Source organism: Melopsittacus undulatus, chromosome Z, assembly GCF_012275295.1.
Source record: "Melopsittacus undulatus isolate bMelUnd1 chromosome Z, bMelUnd1.mat.Z, whole genome shotgun sequence".
NCBI classification, from domain to species: Eukaryota; Metazoa; Chordata; class Aves; order Psittaciformes; family Psittaculidae; genus Melopsittacus; species Melopsittacus undulatus.
The window spans coordinates 997,345-1,019,276 of record NC_047557.1 but is presented as its reverse complement, the minus strand read 5'-3'; the positions used below and the strand labels follow the sequence as shown (position 1 = coordinate 1,019,276).

Here is a 21,932-nt window from a genome sequence, read left to right as displayed (position 1 = left end):
GGAGGAAGACATGGAGGTGTGTTGTGGACTGGTCTGATCATGTCAGGGATTTGTCTCTCCCTTAACAGAGGCTGAGTTTATGTTTTGAAATTGTATTCCTTTTGGGTGCTGAAATAGATTTATATATTAGATGTATCCTATTGCTCCTTATAACCTGGTCTAGAGGAATCAGGTTTAGGATCTGGTTCTTGAGGTAGAAATTAGGATGAAAATTCTATGGAAATCAAGGGTCCAACAAGATGACAAGTTTCTGGGAAAGTTCTTAGGTGTAACATTGCAGCTGGGCTTTATAAACTTAGCTAATAGTTCAAATATGCAAATATTTTAACATAATGCATATTTATATATGTATGCATAATACAGGTACTAATAGAATTTTCAAATACTCTTCTACCTTTCTCCTTTAGGACTTACATTCTACAAAAATGTAGCCACTAGATTCTTATCTTACCAAGTAATCTCTTTAGAAAATACATGGTAATTTTTCTTCCATTTTTCAGATGTCACCATTACTTCTATCTCCAGGAATAGTATTTCCAAGAAGATTTGAATTTTCTTCACATTCAGAATGCTTTCCAGGTTATTCAAGCTGTTAGCTTCCTTGTAGTAAAGCAATTTAGGTTAAATATGCCTTTTGCAAAAGATGTGAATAGCTGAAATTGCAACTGAACTGCAAGGGTAATTGCATGAAAAGAAAGTTAATCTTTGTTTATCTTCTGTAACTTCTGCATTTGCTGCACTGGAAGCTGTCATACAGCCATTTCTCCTGTAGAAGTGGATTATTTACTTGTGATAATAGCCACATAAAATCATTAACATGCTGTCATAAACAGCTGTGTTAAAATGTGTTATAAATGGTGGTGACATAAATAAAATGTCCAACAAGAAGCTGCGATTTACAAATAGAACACAGCTGCCTTTGGGAGAAGGGAAAGGAACACATGCTTTTTAGACTGACTACTCTTTCACACATTGTAAATATACCTCCTTAATATTACCTATGTTCTAGGGCAAAAGTGCCAATGTGGAGCTCTCAGGCCTGATGCTGACATTATGCTTCAAGTAACTGAAACCAGAGCATTACAAGGCATATGAAAAATAAACCAGAATTTGACTACTCTTCTCGAGGTTATTAGACAATACCTTTTATTCTAAGTTCTAATGGTGGTGTCTGAAGTACTCTTCAAATTGAGTCTTCCAACTCTTGTTTCTCATTTGCTAACTGTTATTAATTTTTTGAAGCCACACTTTTTTCTGTATTTGCTTTGAAGGAAAATCTGGTACCCAGATACACCAATTAGTGTATAGGTGGAACTAAGCACTTGACAATAAAATGAATTTCTGTAAAGAAAATGCCAAGTTGCTGTTTATGCGCTGTTACATATATTCATAGAAATCTTTGGTTTGAGGTATAAAATTGAATTAATTAATTGTTTTCTTAGGACTAAAAGGTTTTTTGCATCCTTTTATTGTGCAAGTTTTTGTTTTCATTTGCTCTAATGAGGTAAAAGGATTCATTAAAATCCTAGGAAAGGCAATAAAAGCCTTTTTTGCATTCACATGCAGCTTTCTGATAACTCCATTCCCCGTGCATGGAAGCACAAAACAGTGGTGTTACTGCTGGCACCACTTTGTGTGTTTGGTGGAAGCTGGGGAGCAGCCTGTCTGTCTGGGAACCAGAGCTTGACACCTAAACCAGGAAACCCTTAGATGTGCTGCCCCTGGACTGGGTGGGATAAGCAAGCAGGATGTCAAAACCATTGATTTTACTATGTTACAGTGGAAACTTTCTCACTCAAGCATAGCCACTCCGACTTGAGAAAACTGTGTGATCTAAAAATAAGTGTTGTATGTGCTTTGCCTGTTGGTCAATTATTAAAAAATGCTTGATGCTGTAGAGATAAAGGACCACTTCGTGTTTCTTTTTGCTTTTTTTGTGTAGCTGCATCCACATGTTCTCTAGTAGTTTAACAATTCTTTTTTATTTCCGTAGCAGACTTTATATTGTAGCTGTGGTCTGAGACCATCTCCCTCTGCCTTTACAGGCTGATTTAAAACTTAAACAGGGGAACTTTAGATTGGATATAAGGAAGAAATTTTTTACCATTAGGGTGGTAAGGCACTAGCATGGGTTGCCCAGGGAGGCTGTGAATCATAGAATCATAGAATAGTTAGGGTTGAAAAGCACCTTAAGACCATCCGGTTCCAACCCCCCAGCTATGGGCAGGGACACCTCACACTAAACCATATCACCCAAGGCTTCATCCAAACTGGCCTTGAACACTGCCAGGGATGGAGCATTCACTACCTCCCTGGGCAACCCATTCCAGTGCCTCAGCACCCTAACAGTAAAGAATTTCTTCCTTATATCCAGTCTAAACCTCCCCTGTTTAAGTTTCAACCCGTTACCCCTTGTCCTATCCCTGTTGGTGTTCAAGGCCAAGTTGGACAGAACCTTGAGTGACATTGTTTAGTGTGAGTTGTCCCTGCCCATGGCAGGGGGGTTGAAACTAGAAGATCTTAAGGTCCTTTCCAACCCTAACTATTCTATGATTCTATGATTTACTGTAGAATCCCAGACTGGTTTGTGTTGGAAGGGACCTTAAAGCTCATCCAGCTCCAACCCCTGCCACATGCAGGGACCCCTTCCACTGGAGCAGCTGCTCCAAGCCCCTGTGTCCAACCTGGCCCTGAACACTGACAGGGATGGGGCAGCCACAGCTTCTCTGGGCACCCTGTGCCAGCGCCTCAGCACCCTCACAGGGAACAGCTTCTGCCTAAGAGCTCAGCTCAGTCTCCCCTGTTCTGTCAGGTTCAAGCCATTCCCCTTGGCCTGTCCCTACAGGCCCTTGTCCAAAGCTCCTGCATCCTTGCAGAAGGTAAAAACCTCAGGTTTCAGTGCTGTGATAGGGATGGTTGCCGCTTGAGTATTGGCACTCTCAGCAGCTCCCCTGCCTTTCCTCTGTACAAACGACATGCTTGCATAGTCTGTCTTGTCTCACTGGAAATCAGTGGTCGGACTAGTTATAGTGAGGGGAATGTTCTAGTGAGGAGAATATTGTTCTGGTGAGGTGAAAGACAATCCATGAGGCCCAGGGTTTGGGCACTGTGTCGGATAGATGTTGAGACTACAGTCTTGCTGTGTTTACTATTAGCAAATAAATGGGAGGAAAGCATGTGAGGCCCAACACTATTTTTGTGCTTGTCATGCTGAAATGCAACCTAGGGCATTAGGCCAGAGAAGGTCCTTTGTAAGGAATTCAATTCTCCAAGTAAACTTCAAGATGTATGGTGATTTTATGCCAATCTCCATCTCATATAGTTGTATAGATTTTTAGCTTTGCTTTGTCTCTCTTTTATATATAAAACACCAATTTATCTACAAATATGTTTTGATGGAGCAAATATATGATTTGTGTTTGGGATTTTTTTGCATTGTTAATAATTTGCAAAGAAACACAGCCTGATTTTTCATGTTTGCCAGCTGTGTCTGTGATGCCTATGGGGGTTTTATTGTAGCTCCTCATACTGAGTTTCTGTATCTAACACAATATGTTCCTTCCTCCATAGAAATGTAAAACCAATATTTACTCGTTGTCTCTTATGGCTTTGCTGTTTCAGGTTCACAGTTTAAGGCTTTTACAGCACTGAAATTCTTGACTGAGCCTTCAGATGTTGTCACCATGCGTGGAAGCAACGTGCTTCTGAACTGTGTTGCAGAATCAGATCAAGGAGCCCCAGTTATTAAATGGAAGAAAGATTCTGTCTTCTTAAACCTGGCAGTAGATGAAAGGAGACAGCAGCTGGCAAATGGATCACTTCTGATACAAAACATAGTCCACTCCAGACACCACAAGCCAGACGAAGGTCTCTACCAGTGTGAAGCATCTCTAGAAGGCATTGGAGCTATCATCAGTCGGACAGCTAAGGTCATGGTAGCAGGTAGGGAGAAACATTCCTACCTTTTGGATGGCTGGAAATACTCTTTGTAAGACCATGCTTTCTTAAAAAATAGGAGCAAAAACTGCACATAAAAGCATTTCAAGTGCTTTGGGTTTTCTTTTTTCCCCTTCTTCAAAAGAAGTAAAGTTAGATATGACAATTCTGTGACAGTAATTTATTTCTGACAAGGTATTATTCTTGTTTAAATATGTCTAATCACCTCTTTGTTGCTTTATCTACTGCATATTTATTGTCTTCAAAACAGGTAAAACCTCTGAAGTTTGGAATTAACTGCTTTTCTGATGAATTGAAGATTACAACCCTCCTTCCCTCTTTCCCCCTCCTAAACATCTGTAGGGCACTAAATGTACAAATTTTTATTGTTTAAGAACTTTTTTGTAGACAAGAACTCATGGCACAGCTTATTGGAACTGGCAGCCTCTTTGTATTTCTCCCGAAGTGCTTGTGTAGGTATATTGCAAAAGGAGCAAAAGTTCCTTACCAGGCATTTGAGAATACTTGCATCTTCTCATTGACTTTACAGATATCTTCGTGAAGGATATTTGTCTGAAGTTTTGAAGGAGTCTTTTGCCTCTTCATCAGTCTGTAGAAGGATGCAGTGAGTCTTCAATTATCTAATTATTGGGGAAAAAATTTCGAAAATCTGTCAAATCAAAAGAGAAGTACTTTTCTCCAGACATCCAGTCTAAGCACTACTTAGTCTTGCTGCCATGTAACACTTTGAAAAACACAAGGATGTGAGATAAAACTGAGGTTCAGTCTAGTTCAGTCAGGTGCATTTAGTCATCCTGTGTGCTCCTGAACTCTTACCAGTTGCACTGGGAGGGAGTCCAGGCAGCTTTTCTCAGCTGGTCTGGCCAGTCCCTCATGAACTTGATGCCTTTTTCAGTCTTATGGTACCAGATTAAAACAGGTGATATGAGAGTCAGTTCTTCCCTAATCTATCTCCGCCTCACCACTTTTCTGTATGAATCTCTGGTCCCTTAACCTAACATCATCAGCAGTTTATGTGCCCCTGTGCTATGACTCCTACCCAAAGTGATGGAGAACCCCACAGATGCAAAGAAATTGGTCATTTGGTTACCAAGTCTCTTTCGGAGACAGCCTGCAGAGCCTTGTTTTGTGATGTAGACCTTTTTGCCAGTTCTTGTTGTTATTTGGCCTTGATCTTGGTTACTGGCAATGGCTAACTAATAAAATCACTCGAATTACTCTTTTTTTTTAAGTGAATGCATATATGTAAGTGTTCCCTGTGCCGCATCCAGCTCTGTAATGTTGAGATTTTCATAGGAGAAACTGTGCTTTTTGTGTCAGGTCCTGATCTCCTATCACTGCAGTGGTGGTGGGAAGTTTGGGTTTGCGGTAGCTGACACTGGGACAACTGATCAAGTTTTCATTGTTGGAAAGACAGTGAACAGGGCAAGATGCAGTGTGCCCAAAATTAAATACTGGATATTTGTTTAAGCAGAAGTATTTTTAGTACAACAGTTGACCGTGCAGACTATGGAGGCTCTACCTTGGAGATACACATGACCCATAAGCTGCTGGAAGCTGCCCCTGCTTTCTGCAGGGCACTGGGCTTGGATTATCTCTGTAGGGGCCTTGATGATTCTGGTTTTTATTTCTTTTCTGATCGTGTGAAAATGGTACATATTGTAAGGTGAAACATAGGGTGTATAGCATTTAAAATCTGCAACAACTTCTTCAAGCAGAAATTGTATTTTGCTCTCTGAAGGGCATGTATTCCTGAGTGTGCAGAATTTCTGTGTTGGGTTGAGGAGTATTTTTTGAAGGAGTCAGTGTGCAGTGTTGGCAGAATGTCATTGACTCGGGGCACTGGCAGATGGAAACATGACAGAGTAAGGAAGAGAGGGCGAGAGGAGAAATGAAGGTCTCGTGCTCCTGTATGTTGTGTTAAATCATTGCTTGGCAGAGCACATAAATGTCCTCTTACTACACAGATGATTGTTGGGGTAGGAGAGCTGTGTTCAATATTCTAACCTTTGAAAACTGAATCTTGCTGATCTATTGTATGATATACAAGATACTGATCTATTGTATGATGTACAAGATACTGCTGCTGAACAGACTTTCTGGACAGCCCGATGTTCTCATCCAAAGAAGTTGATGATGGCATGTGTGATAGCACTGTCCTCAGGAGTGGAAGATTGTGTTCATGTCAACAGTACAGATCCTCTTTTCCCTTAGTCTCCCATTGTGCAAGATTTCAGTCTTTCAAGATTTTAAAGGAAGGATTGCGATCTTTAATATTTCAGGCAGGTTGTAGGAAAACATTCTGTCACCTAATTACAATTTAACCTTTGTTAGTGTCACTTTGAAACTGTAGGCCTGTTCATAGCATTTTAAGTACTTACTGTGATGTTTGGCAACATACAATTCATCACCATTTATGTCTTTGCAGGCTGAAATTACCAAACCAGTGGTATGTATAAGGGACATACAACTTTCTTTCTTGCAGCAAAGACTCAATGTGTTTCCCCATGCTATTTAAAGCATTAACAGTCAATAAAGCAGTCACTGCTAAAAGGTAACAGCTCGGCATGGAACAGGCTACTCAGGGTTACTGAAAGTATATTGTGCTTTAAAAACCCTTCCCCTTATACTTTCATGTCTTAAAGTGTCTTCAATAAATAAAATTTAGCAAATGAAAACTGGTTTTAATCAGCCAAGAATTTTATGCGTGAAGCCTGCCATGTATGGGAAAAATACAGTGTTTCTAAGAGTGTCTTGACGGTCCTTACAGCCCTGACATGCTCCAGCTGTAAAAGTATTCCAGGCTGAAATGGAAATGAAAGCACTGGAGAGAAACCAGGAGCTGCTTCCTTTTCCAGCATCTTATTAAAACTCCCAATTTAACAGACTACTGATTATCGGTATTTCTAGTAATTGGTGGGATTTCAGATAGAAACCATACTGCCCTGTTCTATGTCTCTATTTATAGACTTCTGTAGCATCAGTCTTTTAAAAAGTTTCTAGCTTTACTGTTGTTCTGAAATGTTAGTCATTCAAAAGAAGATAAAAAGTGGAATCAAAGGTTCCTTTATAGGGAAAGTCCTGAACTTCATCATCCAGTCCCTTGGAGACCAGTGTGATGAGATAGGAATTCTTTTGTGCGTGGTTGTAATGATTTTTAATTAGAAAATTATACTGGAAATCGTTTATAATGGCCCTGTAAAAAACAAACCAAACAACAGATAATCTACATCACAGCTATATATCCATTCAGACCAGTGTTCCGGCTTTGGTAATCACCAGTAGCAGATGCCTAGAGACTGTAGAACAGTGAGTATCACAGAATCATAGAATAGTTTGGGTTGGAAGGGACCTTAAAACTCATCCATTTCCAATCCCTGCCACAGGCAGGGACACCCTCTTCTACACCAGGTTGCTCCAAGCCCTATTCAACCTGTCTTTGAACACTTGCAGTTTACCCGAATTCTCTACCAGTCACCAACGTGGGCTATGTGTCAGTAATATCTTGTTGTGTCAATAAAATCTTGTTGTGAATGAAGCATTTGGACATTTAGATGCCTTTTAATTAGCTTTTCTTTTCAATTTGTCTTCCTTACCTTGTACTTAACAGCATTCATTCTCTGCAGTCCTGGCTGAAGTCAGAGGTTATTTTGGAGGATAGAGAAGGAAATAAAAACAAAACACAACAACCAACTACCTAGAAGAATAGTTAGGACATGCTTTGTCAGAGTAGTTGAAAATATCTTCTATCTGATGAGGTCAGTGGAAAAGTGCAGCTGGCCAGCTTTGAGGAGCCCTTTGAGTTCCTGAAAGACTTAATCTTATGAAAAAGTTTTAATGCAGTGTTATGGCATGTGTCACTAGATGGTAGCTTACATACAGTCTCACTAGCCTTCTCTTTATTGTGGAAAGAGCTTTCCTGTTGTTCTGAAGGTTAATATCCAGGCAAGAAAGAGGGGATTTCTCAAATTGTTGTTGCAGCCTTGCCTATTGCATGAGTTGAGCAAGTATCAGAGAATAAACAAAACCCAATTGTCATATTTCCCTTCAGCTAAAAGTTGGTCCAAATGCTCCCAAAAACCCGCTAGTCAAGCAATAACTTATTTCTTCAAGAGCTTTCAAGGATTTTAAAATGGTTTTAGATAGTGTTTGACACCATCAGTGTATTCCTCAGCTTTGAATGTGAGTGCCATTTGTGCCATGTTTTTTTATCGGGTTGCTTCATTAGTATTAGAGGAATAATTTAAAAAATCCCAAGTAAAATGAACCGTGAACTGGTTTATAACTGTCCAATTATTAGAATCAGATTTTGTTTTGTACTTGCCTAGATAGAACACCAGGAGATTCCAAAGACACAAGGTAACTGGACTTAAAGATTACAGCCTTGTACTTATTGCAACTGCACTTTGTGTTGTGCTGCGGTTTTTGTAACAGCACTGCCACACTTCACAGAATGGTTGAGGCTGGAAAGGACACTGGAGGTCATCTAGTTGAACCTCTTTGCTCAAGCAGGGTCACCTAGAGCACATTGCTGAGGACTGTGGCCAGACAGGTCTTGAATATCTCAAGGATGGAGACTATGACCTCTCTGGGCAACCTGTTCCAATGCTCAGTCACACTCGGAGTAAAGAAGTTCTTACTCATGTTCAGGTGGAACTTCCTGTGGTTTAGTTTATGCCTGTTGCTTCTCATCCTATTTCTTGGCATCATGGAGAAGAGTCTGGTTCCATCATCCTGACACCCTCCCTTCAGACACTTGTATACATTTATCAGAACCTCCTGGAATCTTCTATTCTCCAGGCTGAGAAAGCCCAGCTCCTTCAGCCTTTTCTTGCATGAGAGATGCTCTAGACCCCTCATCATTCTCATACCCCTACACTGGACTTGTCTGTCTCATACTGGAGAGCCCAGAACTGGATACAGTATTGTATGTGAGACCTCATCAGGGCTGAGCAGAAAGGGATGATCTCCTCCCTCAATCTGTATGCAAAGCTCTTCCTAATGGCATCCCTGGACACCATTGATCTTGGCTGCGAAGTCCCATTGCTGGCTCTTGGGTAACTTGTTGTCTACCAAGGACTCCCAGGCTCCTCTCTGTAGAGCTGCTTCACAGCAGGTCAGATCCCATCCTGTACCAGTGTATGGGGCTATTCCTCCCCAGACACAGGACCCTGTCCTCACAGGGCTTTCAAAACTTCCATTTCAAAAGCGTCCTCTCTGCCCATCTCTCCAGAGTGTCTGAATCCCTCTGAAGGACAGCACAGAACCCTGAAGTGTGAGCCACTCTTCCCAGCTCCATATCTTCATGTGGATGAGACTCTCTATCCTTTCATCCAAGTAATCGATTAACAAGTTAAACAATACTGGACCCAAAATTCGAGTAACACAAGTCTAGTTCCTGGAGCAGCTGTTGAACATAAGGTTAAGATCCTTCAGGTGTGAAGAAATTCAACTCCTCACTTAGGAAAACGATGAAGTTGTAACACTGAATTATTTTCAGGGTATTATAAATCCACTGGTCATTCTGAAAGATCTATATATGTGCACAAAGAAAAGTGAATACATTATGAAATACATATTGCCTACCAGTATTTTTGGATTTTAATGAACTAAGATTGAAAATCAATCATTGAGAATGACACCGGAAGGTATTGCTTTTGAGAAACTATGGGATAAACATGGAAAATCTGCTATAACAAAATTTACAAAATACTGTATTGGATAGAGTAAACAAAATGTGATTGTCCTGGCTTCAGCTGTAAGTTGTTCTTTGGGTTTTTTTTCTCCTTCTTAGTAGGTGGTTCAGTGCTTTGTTTTGGCTTTAGTCTCAGAACAATGCTGGTAACACATTGATGCTTTAGTTGTTGTTCAGTAGTGCTTACCCTGATCAAGGATTTTTCAGTCTCTTATGTTCTGCCAGGGAGGAGGGGTATGAGAAGCAGGGAGGAAGCAGAGATGGGACACCTGACCCAAAGTAGCCAAAGAGGTATTCCATCCCACAGCACATCATGCCCAGTATAGAAACTGGGTGAAGTCCCCCGTAAGGCCCAGATCACTGCTCAGGTCAGGCTGGGTATCATTTGATGGGTGCCAAGCAACTGTATTGTGCATCACTTATGTTTATGTGTTGTCTTTTTTCCTCTCCCCTTTTATTTTTATGTTCTCTCCTTGTCACTTCCCTTATCACTATTAGTGGTAATAGTAGTTTTGTATTATACTTTAGTTACTGGACTGTTCTTTTCTCATCTCACGGGTTTACATTCTTACCATTCTTCACCCCATCCCATGCAGAGTGGGGAACCGAGTGGGTGAGTGGCTGTGTGGTTCAGTTACCAACTGGGCTTAAACCTCAATGGTGGTCTAAAGTGTTGCAAATTTCTCATTCCCTGGATGTGTCATAGCCACTTTTTTAATAAAGGAAGAAAATTGGTTTCATAAATTAATAATTTGAGAGGTATAACTTCATCTAAACCAACTAAAATTAGACAATACTGACTTAATAATTTTTTTTTGCTATTCCTACCTTTTTTATTCCTAACCGCAGGAGACTTTAAGCTATTTAATGTGGATTCATAAACCATAATAAAAGTAGTGAACAAAACTAAAACAAACTTTACTTCCCTCACAAACTCATTTTGGAGCTCCAAAAATTGATTTTCTTGATAAATGGAAAAATAAAATAATAATAAAAAAGCACAAGTCAATAGCTGTAGAACAGACATTACAGCTGTGTAGCTAGAAAGCTTAGATTACAAGTATCACCTCTTGGCAGTGAATTCAGAAAGGTAGATGGATGTTTATGAACTTTCTGCCAAGAGGTTTTTCTCTTTTTTTTACTCATATTTTACATGAATACATACAATATTCATGTACATTAGTATGTACTCCAGTACACAGTGTGTACTGGTGCATAGAGATTTGCTTGGGAATCAATGGGGACTTGGGTAAGTCCGCTGTTTAATGACTAGTGAGTTGATTTATATGTTCTTTTTTTTTTCTTTTTTGCTCCTTGCTGTAAAAATATATGCCCATGGGACCACTTTTTACATCACTTGATGACCTGTAGTGCTTTATAATTTTTTTTAGTTAATGGAATGGAAGATTCCTGAGTGCTCACTCCATGCTATTGCTGCTTAATGTTCCTTTGTTGTATTTGCAAGATCCACCTGCAAATGAGTTCACAAATGTGTACTCTGTCATGCCATTAAAGCTCATTAGCATGCTTGTATTTAAAAGCAGATCTGAAATGTGAAAGGAAATACCAGGAAATCAGGTAAATATTTGACTCTTTACATGCCACTCTCTATTTTGGTCCCTGTATTTTTCCACTGTCTTGTCATGGTTTACTATAAGATGCACTGCTTTCTTTGATATAAATGAAGGTGCAGGGGGACAAGTAATCAAAAAGCTCCAAACAAAATGCCAGCTTATCTAGTAAGCTAGTTGTCCTTTCGATGCAATCACTGTTTTCTATTTTTTTCTTTAAATGGCCATTTTCAACATTGATCATGGTTATTATTTGCACAAGGTGAAAAGCTATGGGAAAGGTTTCTGTTTAGTAAGATGTGAGTTATAGCCTTAATTCTTCTATGCATTTGTCCCAGATTTAGTCTGATGAAACTGAAGTGGCTCCTCTGTTTCCTTCTTCTATATTTGTAGGTCTCTCTACTTTCCCATGCTAAACTGTGATAGGATTTCTCATTGCCTGACACAACATGATGGCTTTATTTACTTGGGAGTAACCTTAGCATCTGGAATAAGGCAGGATACTTCAATACTTACTGAAGAGCAGAACACCTATATCTTGAATATACAGTCCAGTGAAAATTTGCAAGTAACCAGCTGCTTTTAGTGACTGGCTATTCTTTGTAGCCATAGAAACCTAAAATGCTTTGGCCTTGAAACACTGCCTGAGATGGGGCAGCCACAGCTTCTCTGGGCACCCTGTGCCAGCGCCTCAGCACCCTCACAGCAAAGAGCTTCTGCCTAAGAGCTCAGCTCAATCTCCCCTGTTCTGGCAGGTTCAAGCCATTCCCCTTGTCCTGTCCCTGCAGGCCCTTGTCCCAAGCCCCTCTCCAGCTTTCCTGCAGCCCCTTTAGGCACTGGAGCTGCTCTCAGGTGTCCCCTTCAGGAGCCTTCTCTTGTCCAGGCTGCCCCAGCCCAGCTCTCTCAGCCTGGCTCCAGAGCAGAGCTGCTCCAGCCCTCGCAGCATCTTCACAGACTCGTTCTAACAGGTCCATGTAATCACAGTTTCTGCTAAGCACTGAGTGGTTTTGAAGAGAATTATTAGCTTTTTATCATACCTATCTAGTGACTTCTAGTGCCCAGACAAGCACAGCAGCCAGCTTCTGCCCCATCACTGAAAATACCAAATTCTTCACTCTGAACAGGTAAAAGGGATAAAGGAGTTTTGGGTCTTTGGAACCAGTCATCAAAGCCTTTTGGGTAAAGAATCAGGTAGAAAGTGGTCCAAAAGGGCAAGAAGTAGAAAAGGCGAGCACTATATTGGTTATGATTTAGGTATAGTATAATCTAGATACAGTACAACTGATCAGTTGTGCCTAAGAATCCAGAGACTTGAGGGTCCCATGGACATGAGAGCAAAAGGAAGCATGTCTGTGACAGCCCCTGTGGTGTCCAGTTGATTCATAGTTCTGGCTTACACTCATTTTCCTGCTCCAACTCTGTACCATAATGTTCCATTGGTTTTAAAATAGCAAAGTAGTAGGTCATGTCTGAAGATAATCTTTGCTAGTATTCCACCTCACATTCAAGTGCCTGAAAACCAAGACACTAATAAGACACACTCATCAACTTTTAATTTTACATCTGTAGTTGACTTTAAAGTTAATGTAGGGAGTGACTTGGGAGGAGCAGACTCCTGAGAACTGCTCCAGTTGCACATTTCTTGATATGTGTCTATCCACATTGCTTGTGGGTACGCTTTCTGCCAGGAGGAAGAATAATTAACTCTATGTTTAATACAAAAATAAAAAGCTATCTGTTCATCTGCATTAATGCTGTAAGTCCTCTAGGATCCTCCAAGCAATGGGCAGAGGCATGGCTCCAATTCTGTCACTCCAACAAAACCGCATCTGGATTCAGAACTATGAAGGCTCCACTCCATGTTTCCCTCTCCTCCCCTCTGAGGGCCGAGTAGAAATTTACTCTTTCACATGCTTATTTTCCATGTTTAGCAGAGCAAAGGGTATGCGTGCACCAGGGCTTTTGATTTCATGTCCGAAATGCCTTTTATTGTACCAGGGCATCACATTTCATCTTGTTTTGTCTCTCCAGTCACTTAGTGTTATCTCCTTGGCTTGGGCAGTTCCTCTTGATGTGAGCTGTGCTGTTGGATTAGAGCTCTGCTGGGAAGGTGTCCCAAACGAGATGGCTGGACAATTACAGTGCTGTTGCTTCTGCCAGTTTAAATTGTAACTGCACATAGTTAGTGAACCCATATGCTGAGGTCCTCCTTTCACACCCTGCTTTGCTGATGTATGAGTTCTGAGACAATGCTGAAGCCACAGCTCTGAAGTGGTATTCCTTCTGTTGCATTGTATTGTCTCATTGCTTTGCCTTGTTCTCTTGCCTGCCATCCATCTGTTTCTCAAATTCTACAATTGAAGCAGGAGATACCTTTGGACAGAAACAAGTTGTTTTGTTTTGGTTTTTTTAATTCTATCTTCTAAGTGGCTTCTTCCAAGTCTGAGGCCATTGTTCAATACTCCTGTTTGTTGTTTGAGGGGATTGCCTGCTTCTCTGCCATCCTATGTTTTCATAATTAGTGGCAGGATTGGTGGTACTTATGACACCTAAATACAAAAGTCCTTTTTATCTTGGCTATTTTTTTAATGGAAATTATTTATCTCATTAAAATTAAAGTCTGAAAATCAGAAATTATGAAATTTGTGTCAGCACACTGATTGTTTCATAGCTTTCAATTTCATAAGTTTATCAACCTGTAAGAGAGCAATATTTCAGACTTAAAAAAAGGTGTTTGAGAACTGCATCACTCTACAACATACCTTTACTTTGGGGGCAAGGTGACAATAGAAACATTATTTTTTGTGCACCATTCTGTAGGCTTCTACTATAGGGGCATTGAGAAATGCTCAGAGGGAGCGTATGCCACCGCAATTCCACCTCTTCCGACCCTTGTGCTGCATAGAAACATGACTTCAATTAGCAAATTTAATTTAGGAAAAAGGTTTTGCTTTCATTTTCAGTGCCTGGCAGAGATTTACTTAGGCTGAACTTGAGGAGATTGGATTGAAAAAGGAGCAGCCTTGGTTGCCGAGGGCGTGAAGTCTCAGTGAATTAAAATAATGGGGTGTAATAGATCACAGGTGCTGGAGATGTCCACTAGCCTGTAGATATCTGGTCAGTTTACCTTCCAAGAGAGGACTGTTCCCACACTGTGTTTGCTAATGATCTGTCTGCTCTGGCTTTACAAGCTCTGAGTGATAAGAATACCTTGGAGCTGTGTCCTACAGGATCTGTTGGAGTGGTTTTTTTTCTGGAGATTAAACTTCAGTTTTCGTGGTGTCATCATTTTGTCCCTGTTGCACAGGACAAAGGTGCTGCTGTGGTCTAATGTTCTAAGCCTGAAAACAAGTGCTTGACTTGCAAGATCTTTTGGTATATAAACTTTTTTTGATTTTCTTCCTGATTATAAAAGAACCTTTCAAATTGTTCGTGTTCCTGATCTACTGTTACAGAATAGGCGATGACTAATGCAGTACTTTTATGGAGGAAAAAAGCTTTCACGGTTCTCTCCTTCCTAGACCTCGTATTTTGTCTGAGACCTGATGAAAACCTTTTTACTCTTTGCTGCCTTTTTTGGTGTCTCCTTTCATACATCTTCCAGTGGCAGTTATATGAATGAAGAAGAACCTACCTGCATGTAGCTCCTAGTGCTGTCAGCTTCACATTCAGCGCTTTAAGGAGGACTGAGCTCCCTTGCTTTTGGGAGCATTTTTTGTCTCTTTTTACTGCTGGGTACAACCCCTCTGCCTAAGGCCAATCCCCTGCTCTGGGCTGTCAGGACACTGGTGCTTAAACCTCCTGCACTGCTCGTGCTTCTGGTCTTCCATGCCCTCAGTTATATACTCTATATTTTCTCTGGAATTTATACTTTTTTTAGGCAAAAAGGTTTTTTTACTTTTTTTACATTAGAAACTTATGGTTTAAAATTTCTCTTCTTTATAATCTCTTTTTATTGTTACCTGGAAGTAGCAATGCTCACACCTGAGTTTGCAGAGGTCAAAATCTTCCTAAGTTTTCTATGAGCCTTTCTTGGTGTGATATACAAGTGCTTCAGGTGTATTTGTCAGCCTACTGCTACAGAATACTTCACAGAAATACAAATAATGCTGTGAGAAATATGTTACTCCAGTGTTACAACAGGAGAAAATAAAAGTTGAAAAAAGAAAAAGAAATAAAAAGCCACTTGCTTCTCTTTAGATGCTGACTGAAATTAGCCGCCTGAAGCTCATTCTGGACTTCTGTCTGACCATGAAGGCAATTAAACCGTGTCTGTGCAGGCAGGATCAGGCTCTCTAGAGGTGAACTGATAGGCATCAAAAACTGGAGGAGTTGCCCCTGCCCTTCTGTATCATGCTCCAGGTATTGCAGTACTGGAAACGACAACGGAGCGATCAACAGCTTTATCCAGCCCAGTTTTGTTGCAGGACACAGATTTTCTGATGCCTAATCTACATCTTCTGTAATATTAAGGAATATGTTCTAATCCATTTTGTGATCAAGAACAACAGAACGATCATTATTTAATTGTAGTTTAATGCATTAAAACCTTTTGAACAGTCCCCTCATCCTTACTCTTACTTTTTCTGGACTAAATAAAGGTGTCTTCATGCCCAGGACAGGTGGGATGGAACTGGGTGATCTTGAAGATCCTTTCCAACCCAAACCATTCTGTGATTCTATGAAACCTGATTTAAGTGGCACATGCGTCATCTTCCTAAATATCTTACTGCTTTTGCTGCTTAGTTGGATAACCAGATTACACACCCTTATCCAACAGCAGCATCATTAGCATCTCATGGCACAAGGCAGCAGGAAAAGAGTGAAGGATATTAGTATGTCTCACCGGGGGAGTGGTGAACTCCCCAGCATGAGATGCTGCTAAGATTCAGCTAAGCAAGATGAAGGGACATCTAGTCTGGGTTATGCTTTTCCTAGAAAGGTTGGACCAGGTGATCCTTGAGGTCGTTTCCAATCTAGGATTCATGGTATACTCTAACAATATATGTTATAAGGGGTTCTTGAAACTATTCTTCCAGGCACTGCATAGCACAATTATTTCTTACACAATTATAATGTAGGTATCTTTCATGTGTTTCTAATATAGAATAAACAATCACAAGTTTTTTTCTGGGAAAAGCGTACACTGTAAAGTGAGTAAAAATGGATAATTTTATAGCTGCATTTATCTTAGAGCTCTGTTCTTCTATAATCTTATTTCTTTGGAAAAGCCTTGGCTACGTTTGCTGAAATGTGTTATTTTCTTAAGCATGAGCAGTTCTGTGTAATTTTATACTTACAGTTTGAACTTGGTGTCATGTAGTTTGGGGTAGTTGGATATAATATCATGAGTTCACAATGAACCCTACACTTAAATTGCTCACCCTGCATATCTTGAACATTAGGGACCTGGCTCTCAGAATAGCATTTACAGTGATCAATTGGATCTGAAGTATCATTTATAGTGAATAAGGAGAATTAAATGCCAAAGAGTGAGATTTGTAGGAGCTGGTGTGCTGAATGCCAACATCTGCAGAGGAGGAATGTGTCTGTAGTCTCATCTTTTCCCTTTACTAGGCTCCAGAGTGGGAAACTACCCTCTGTACTTAAAATAGCGCACACTTGGGCATAGGTGGAATGATTATTCTTCCTCTGATGATGCGATAACAAGAGGCAGCCATGTCTATTTTGTTGAAATTCTTGTTAATGAAACTGGAGATTAGAGTTTCAGATTGATTTTGGTAGATGGATAGGAACCCATTGCACCCATTCTCCAGGATAATATTTCTATTCACCTTCCTGTGAAGCTGCAACACAGCCCAGCCAAAAATACTTCTTTGCAAGAGCTGAGGATTGAAACCATTTTTACATGCTTTTATTGAAAGTGGCTGTTGAGCATGTTAGAGTCTCTCAAATGTTTACTTGCGTGCCTGGAAAACAGGGTGGTTTTGTGAATTTTGGGCATCTCAAGGAGCATAAACTCTTAAGTGTGCAGAGAGCCGGGTTAGCCAGAGCAGAAGAGCTTTGGGATATACTCAGCAGTATCATTTTGAGCACTAAAGTACATTTTCTAGTGACAACTCAGACATCTATTCTGCTTAATTTGCATTAAGTGTGTCCTGTGGAGAGTTTTTTGTTCGCTTTCTGTTTAGTTAGCTGACCAAGTTCTGAGTAAGCATATTCTTTAGATATCTAAGTGCTATTTTGCCTGTGGTATACTTCTGATCTTGGTTTTGGATGCGTGTGCAGTGCATTTCAGGATAAATACAAATGCAGCAGACTTCAAAACGTGTCTCCGTGTGATTTCTTTGCTTTATGCTAACATTCGTACTGGTAAAACTGCAGCAGCTGTTCATGGAAAGTGGAAATGTAACACTGAGCAACCATGATTGGGTGGAGATGGCATATAATTAAAAAATGGCAAGGCCTTCTAGGTAGCTGGTACTTCTGATCTTTTATTTTTTCATTAGGTCTTCCCTGATTTCTTGATTTTTACTTTTGTCCATAACAAAGGTAATGAAGATATAGTCACCATCAGGTATTTCCTCCGGTTAATTTAATTTTCTGACTTGGAGCAATCTTGTGACCACCTTGCATGCTCTCTTGTTTCCAGTTTAACCTTTCTAATGGTTTCCTGACCTTGCTTACTTGAAATCTATACACGTTTCTGAAGTGATGTTTAATAAGATGAGAGAAGCTGTTTACAACCCTCTCATTTGTCCTTGATGGCCTCTGTTGGGCAAATGAGAAGAGAGGTCAATTGTGATGCCACTGTGTCACTAACAGGGGAGAGATTTAAATTAGCTGGGACAATCTTCAAGTTCCATAAAACATGTCATCCAAGCAATTTAATTAAAAGGGGTCAAGTTTCTCTACCCTAGTTGGTGCCTCTATCTGACCAAGAGAAACAGTTGATATATGCACTGATTTGGGACTTGATTGACACAGCAGTACAGAAATGTTGGTTTCCACATTTCTCTGCATTCCCTGATTGATGCAGGGTGATTACAGGTTTACAAGCTAAAATGTATAATTCTCAAACCTTCTTATTCCGTATTTACTAGTAGATGATACAATCTAGCATTGACAGGGGATTGAAGGGATGACATATAGGTCTCTTCCATCTCTAATCTCGGATTCTGTGAAAACCTTTAGAATGTAAATTGGAAGCATGTTTTATATTCGTAAATGCAAAAATACTCTTGAAAAGCTTTCACTTAGAAAAGATTATAATGATTAGCATTTATTATGCTGTTGTTTTCATGCAAAAAAGAAAATCCTGCCCAGATTTTACTCAAATTGAACTTTTGTGCCTTGCATAATAGCCGTGCTTTAATTTGAATAAGATTCAGAATAAAGTGGCCAGATAGAAAGTTAAACACTGTAGAGTGAAGAATCTCAATTTAAGCTGCTAAATGCATGTGTTTTAGTACACAGACAAAAATGAGGATGTTTACAAGTAGTATCACAAAGGGCAAATGAAAAAGTCTGAGGAAGAAAAAGCAATTTAGTGGAGAGCAAGATGCTAAGTTTCCTAATTTTCTCTACAGCTATAAAATCTGGTAAAACAAGGTGAGTGATTGCATTCATTTTATTGCAGTGGTTCCCACAAGGGTAGCTGTAGCTGAGAGTCTGTCAGCATTTCCATTATAAACTCTGTTTTCATGTGTTTATAACTCACTCCTAAAAGCTCACCTGGGCTGGTATCTGGTGTTCAAGATCTTAAGTCAGAAATTAATATTTCACACATTTAGAAAATAATGTGTTGGCCTAGATCTAAATTAACCAGTGGTTTTTAAATGGACATTGCCTCACTTCCTCAGTGCTACACTTGAGATCTTGCATGAAACTTCAAAGGCATCATTTTTGAGTTACTTTCTTGTTGTTAGTGACTGTGGTTACTAGTCAGGTCTTACAGAAGAAAATTCAAAGGAGAGAATCATGCCTTAGGTTATATAGTAAATAATGAAATCAAAAGTTCAGCACAGATATTTCAGTGTCCTGAAGTGTTTTGTTTTTCTCACTTTATTTCCTCTTTTGCTCATTTAAAACCCACTTGGACACCTTTATGTTACGTTGCACTTTGCAATGCAGATCTATCTATCAAAGTACATGAAGGGAATGACTCCAGCATTGAGGTTAGACTGTGAGTCATTGAGGTATAGACTGTGATGTTCTGCTCAAGAAGGGGGAAAAAATATATGTGGTCAAGATCTAAGAAGATTCTGCCCCAAAATGTTCAGTGGCTTGGGGTGGGGGGCTGGCTAAGTGAAGGCAAGTCCCTGGAGGTTACAGACTATTGTGTACTTAAAGGTATTAAGGGCATGGACTTGCTAGTAAAGAAGAATAAACACAACTTCCAGTCTGCTCTCTAGCAAGATCTAACTAACAAATTTGATGTGGATTTCTCAATGGAATTCTGTAAAACAGAACGTTTTAACTATGGGGCGGGGGGGGGGGGGGGGGGAGAGGCAGAATAGGGGTATAAGTTCCTTGCTTAACTCTTTCTTTTACCTAGCTTTATCTCCATAGTGTGAACATGCAGAGTCTTTAAAGTAATGGATGGTAAGTGTGTGCCCTATCACGTATGTAGATGTTTAGAAGGTCAACATTTGAAATGTTTAGATTACAGAGTATGTTTTCAGGAACATAAAATCAGAACAGAAAATTTGCACCTCTCTGGAATCTGAACACAAAATGTAGGTTTACCTGGTTGCAAGTGGCACATACTTCCTCTTCTGGTGCTTTCATGAGACATTAAGCAATCACTGGCTGGACAGCAAAAAGCTATGAAATTGGCTTTAAGATAAAACTGTGATTGAATGTGTTTTATCTGTTGTCTTGTTTTGGCATTGTTAATTCACTTGGTTTTTAAACAATTTTGAGAGACAGCAGAAAAGAAGATCACGATCTCCTTCAAGTTCCTGTTTCCAGGAGCTATTTCTTTAAATTTGGAACAGAGCTAATCAGTAGCTGTTTTCTTGGTGAATGTAGATTTTGTTTTTTTCATTGTCATATTACATTTTAGTCAAACATATTATTTTATGAAAAATGATAGTGGCAGCACCCATGGGTGACTGAAATGAATTTATTTCTGTTGCAATCTGTCTTTAATCTTGCTAGTTTCTGAGATTCAGAGGAAATGTTTCTATGCTATTGGAAGTGAACTTATGGAGGGAGATATTACAGCAAAAAACTTTTAGGCAAATAAAATGCTGTCAGGCAGGACTGAGCACTTCAGAGCCTAGCAATTCCATGTTCACCACTATGCTTTCAGCAGGGTTTCATTTTACTATGATTAAAACCAACCAGTAAACCATGAATGTCAGGAGGAGAATAACAAGAGGCCAGAGAGAGTACATGACAACAAACAATTTATTCTGAGAAGACTCAGTTAAAAGCTGTCTCTGTGGACTGGTTAACTTTATGGCAGAAATGACACAGCAATTGATGTTGCAGTTTGATGGTCCTAGAGCCTAAAATTTGTGTTCTGGACTGTGGATATGCAGATGGCCCTCCAGGCTGAGCCAACAGTGTGTGAGGTAAAAATCACAGGTAATTCAAGAGGTGGGGTGCCTCACCAGCAAAGGCAGGCAAAAGCCTATCCATATTGGTGCTGAAGAAACATGATTTGAAGAAGGATAGTATCCAGACTGCCATGGGATTATCCAGATATTCATGTTGGTTGAGAATCTCCTTTTTCTCTGGGTTGGTATCTGAAAAGGGTGAGATGATACTGGAATCTGTGCATTGCTCTTCCAAGCTTTCCTCAAATTATGGAGCAAAGGCACCTTTTCCTGTATTTCCTTTTCCTGGAGGTAAATTTCTGTATGTACCAGTTAAATAGGAAATGCTTCAACAGCTTGTGCTTATTAACACAAGAAAAACCTGCTTTGTCCCAGAAAGATGCTTCTGGTTCATTGTTTGGAAAATATTTGTGGAGTAAGATAAAGAAGACTTTAAAGAATTGTTAGTAAGGGATGTTTCCTTCATTTTAGGGTACTCAGGAAAAAAAAAGTCTTGATTAAAAATGTTAACCTCTTAAATACAGGATTTTAAAAATTCCTACTCTTTAAGATAAGCAGGAGCTATCTATCTCATGACATCCTACATGTGTCAGTGACAATAGATAATGGTCCGTGGTAAAAAACACAGAAATAGAAAAGTAATGTTTGGCATGGGTTGTGGAAACTGAACCTTGTAAATAGGGGAGTTACCACTGCTGTTAGCAAAAGGGAGTCTTAGACCAGTAAACCTCTGTTCACATGCTGGCCATACGTGCACTGATGTTGCAACTGGTAATTCCAACCCAAGGGAAGATAGAAGGACCTGTGCAGGGATGGACGGGTGAGTAGGTCAGATGTGCATCTTGATTTGGGGGATGCCCTGATAACGCACTGTCTACCACCTCTCTGACCGAGCAATATGTTCCATCTCCTTCTCTTTCTGGGCTGTATCCCATTCAACCAGGGGTTGGTATGTATGTAACCTGCTTCACATTAATATATATGTATTTGCTCTGCACTAGTAAATAGACTAGAACATTTGATGGTTTACATTGTGTTTGGTGTCCAGTCTTTGTACATGGGAATCTTGTGAACCTGGAACATATTTGGAGATCAGGGTGGGATTCTGGGTCTGAGAGACTGTGAGAAACCTTTCGTGACAACACGAGTAGAGTGGGGCTATGTAGTAGAGCGCACAGCTAC

At 40.0% G+C, this 21,932-nt stretch overlaps 1 protein-coding gene across 1 annotated transcript in view; it reads left to right on the top strand.

Annotated features, from left to right (window-relative positions):
- Positions 1-21,932, top strand: part of DCC (DCC netrin 1 receptor) — a 428,960-nt gene that overhangs the window by 46,604 nt on the left and 360,424 nt on the right. Inside the window, exon 3 of the mRNA XM_034072648.1 lies at positions 3,622-3,942. Within this exon, the coding sequence (XP_033928539.1) occupies positions 3,622-3,942 (321 nt within the window). The remainder of the gene's footprint in view (positions 1-3,621; positions 3,943-21,932) is intronic.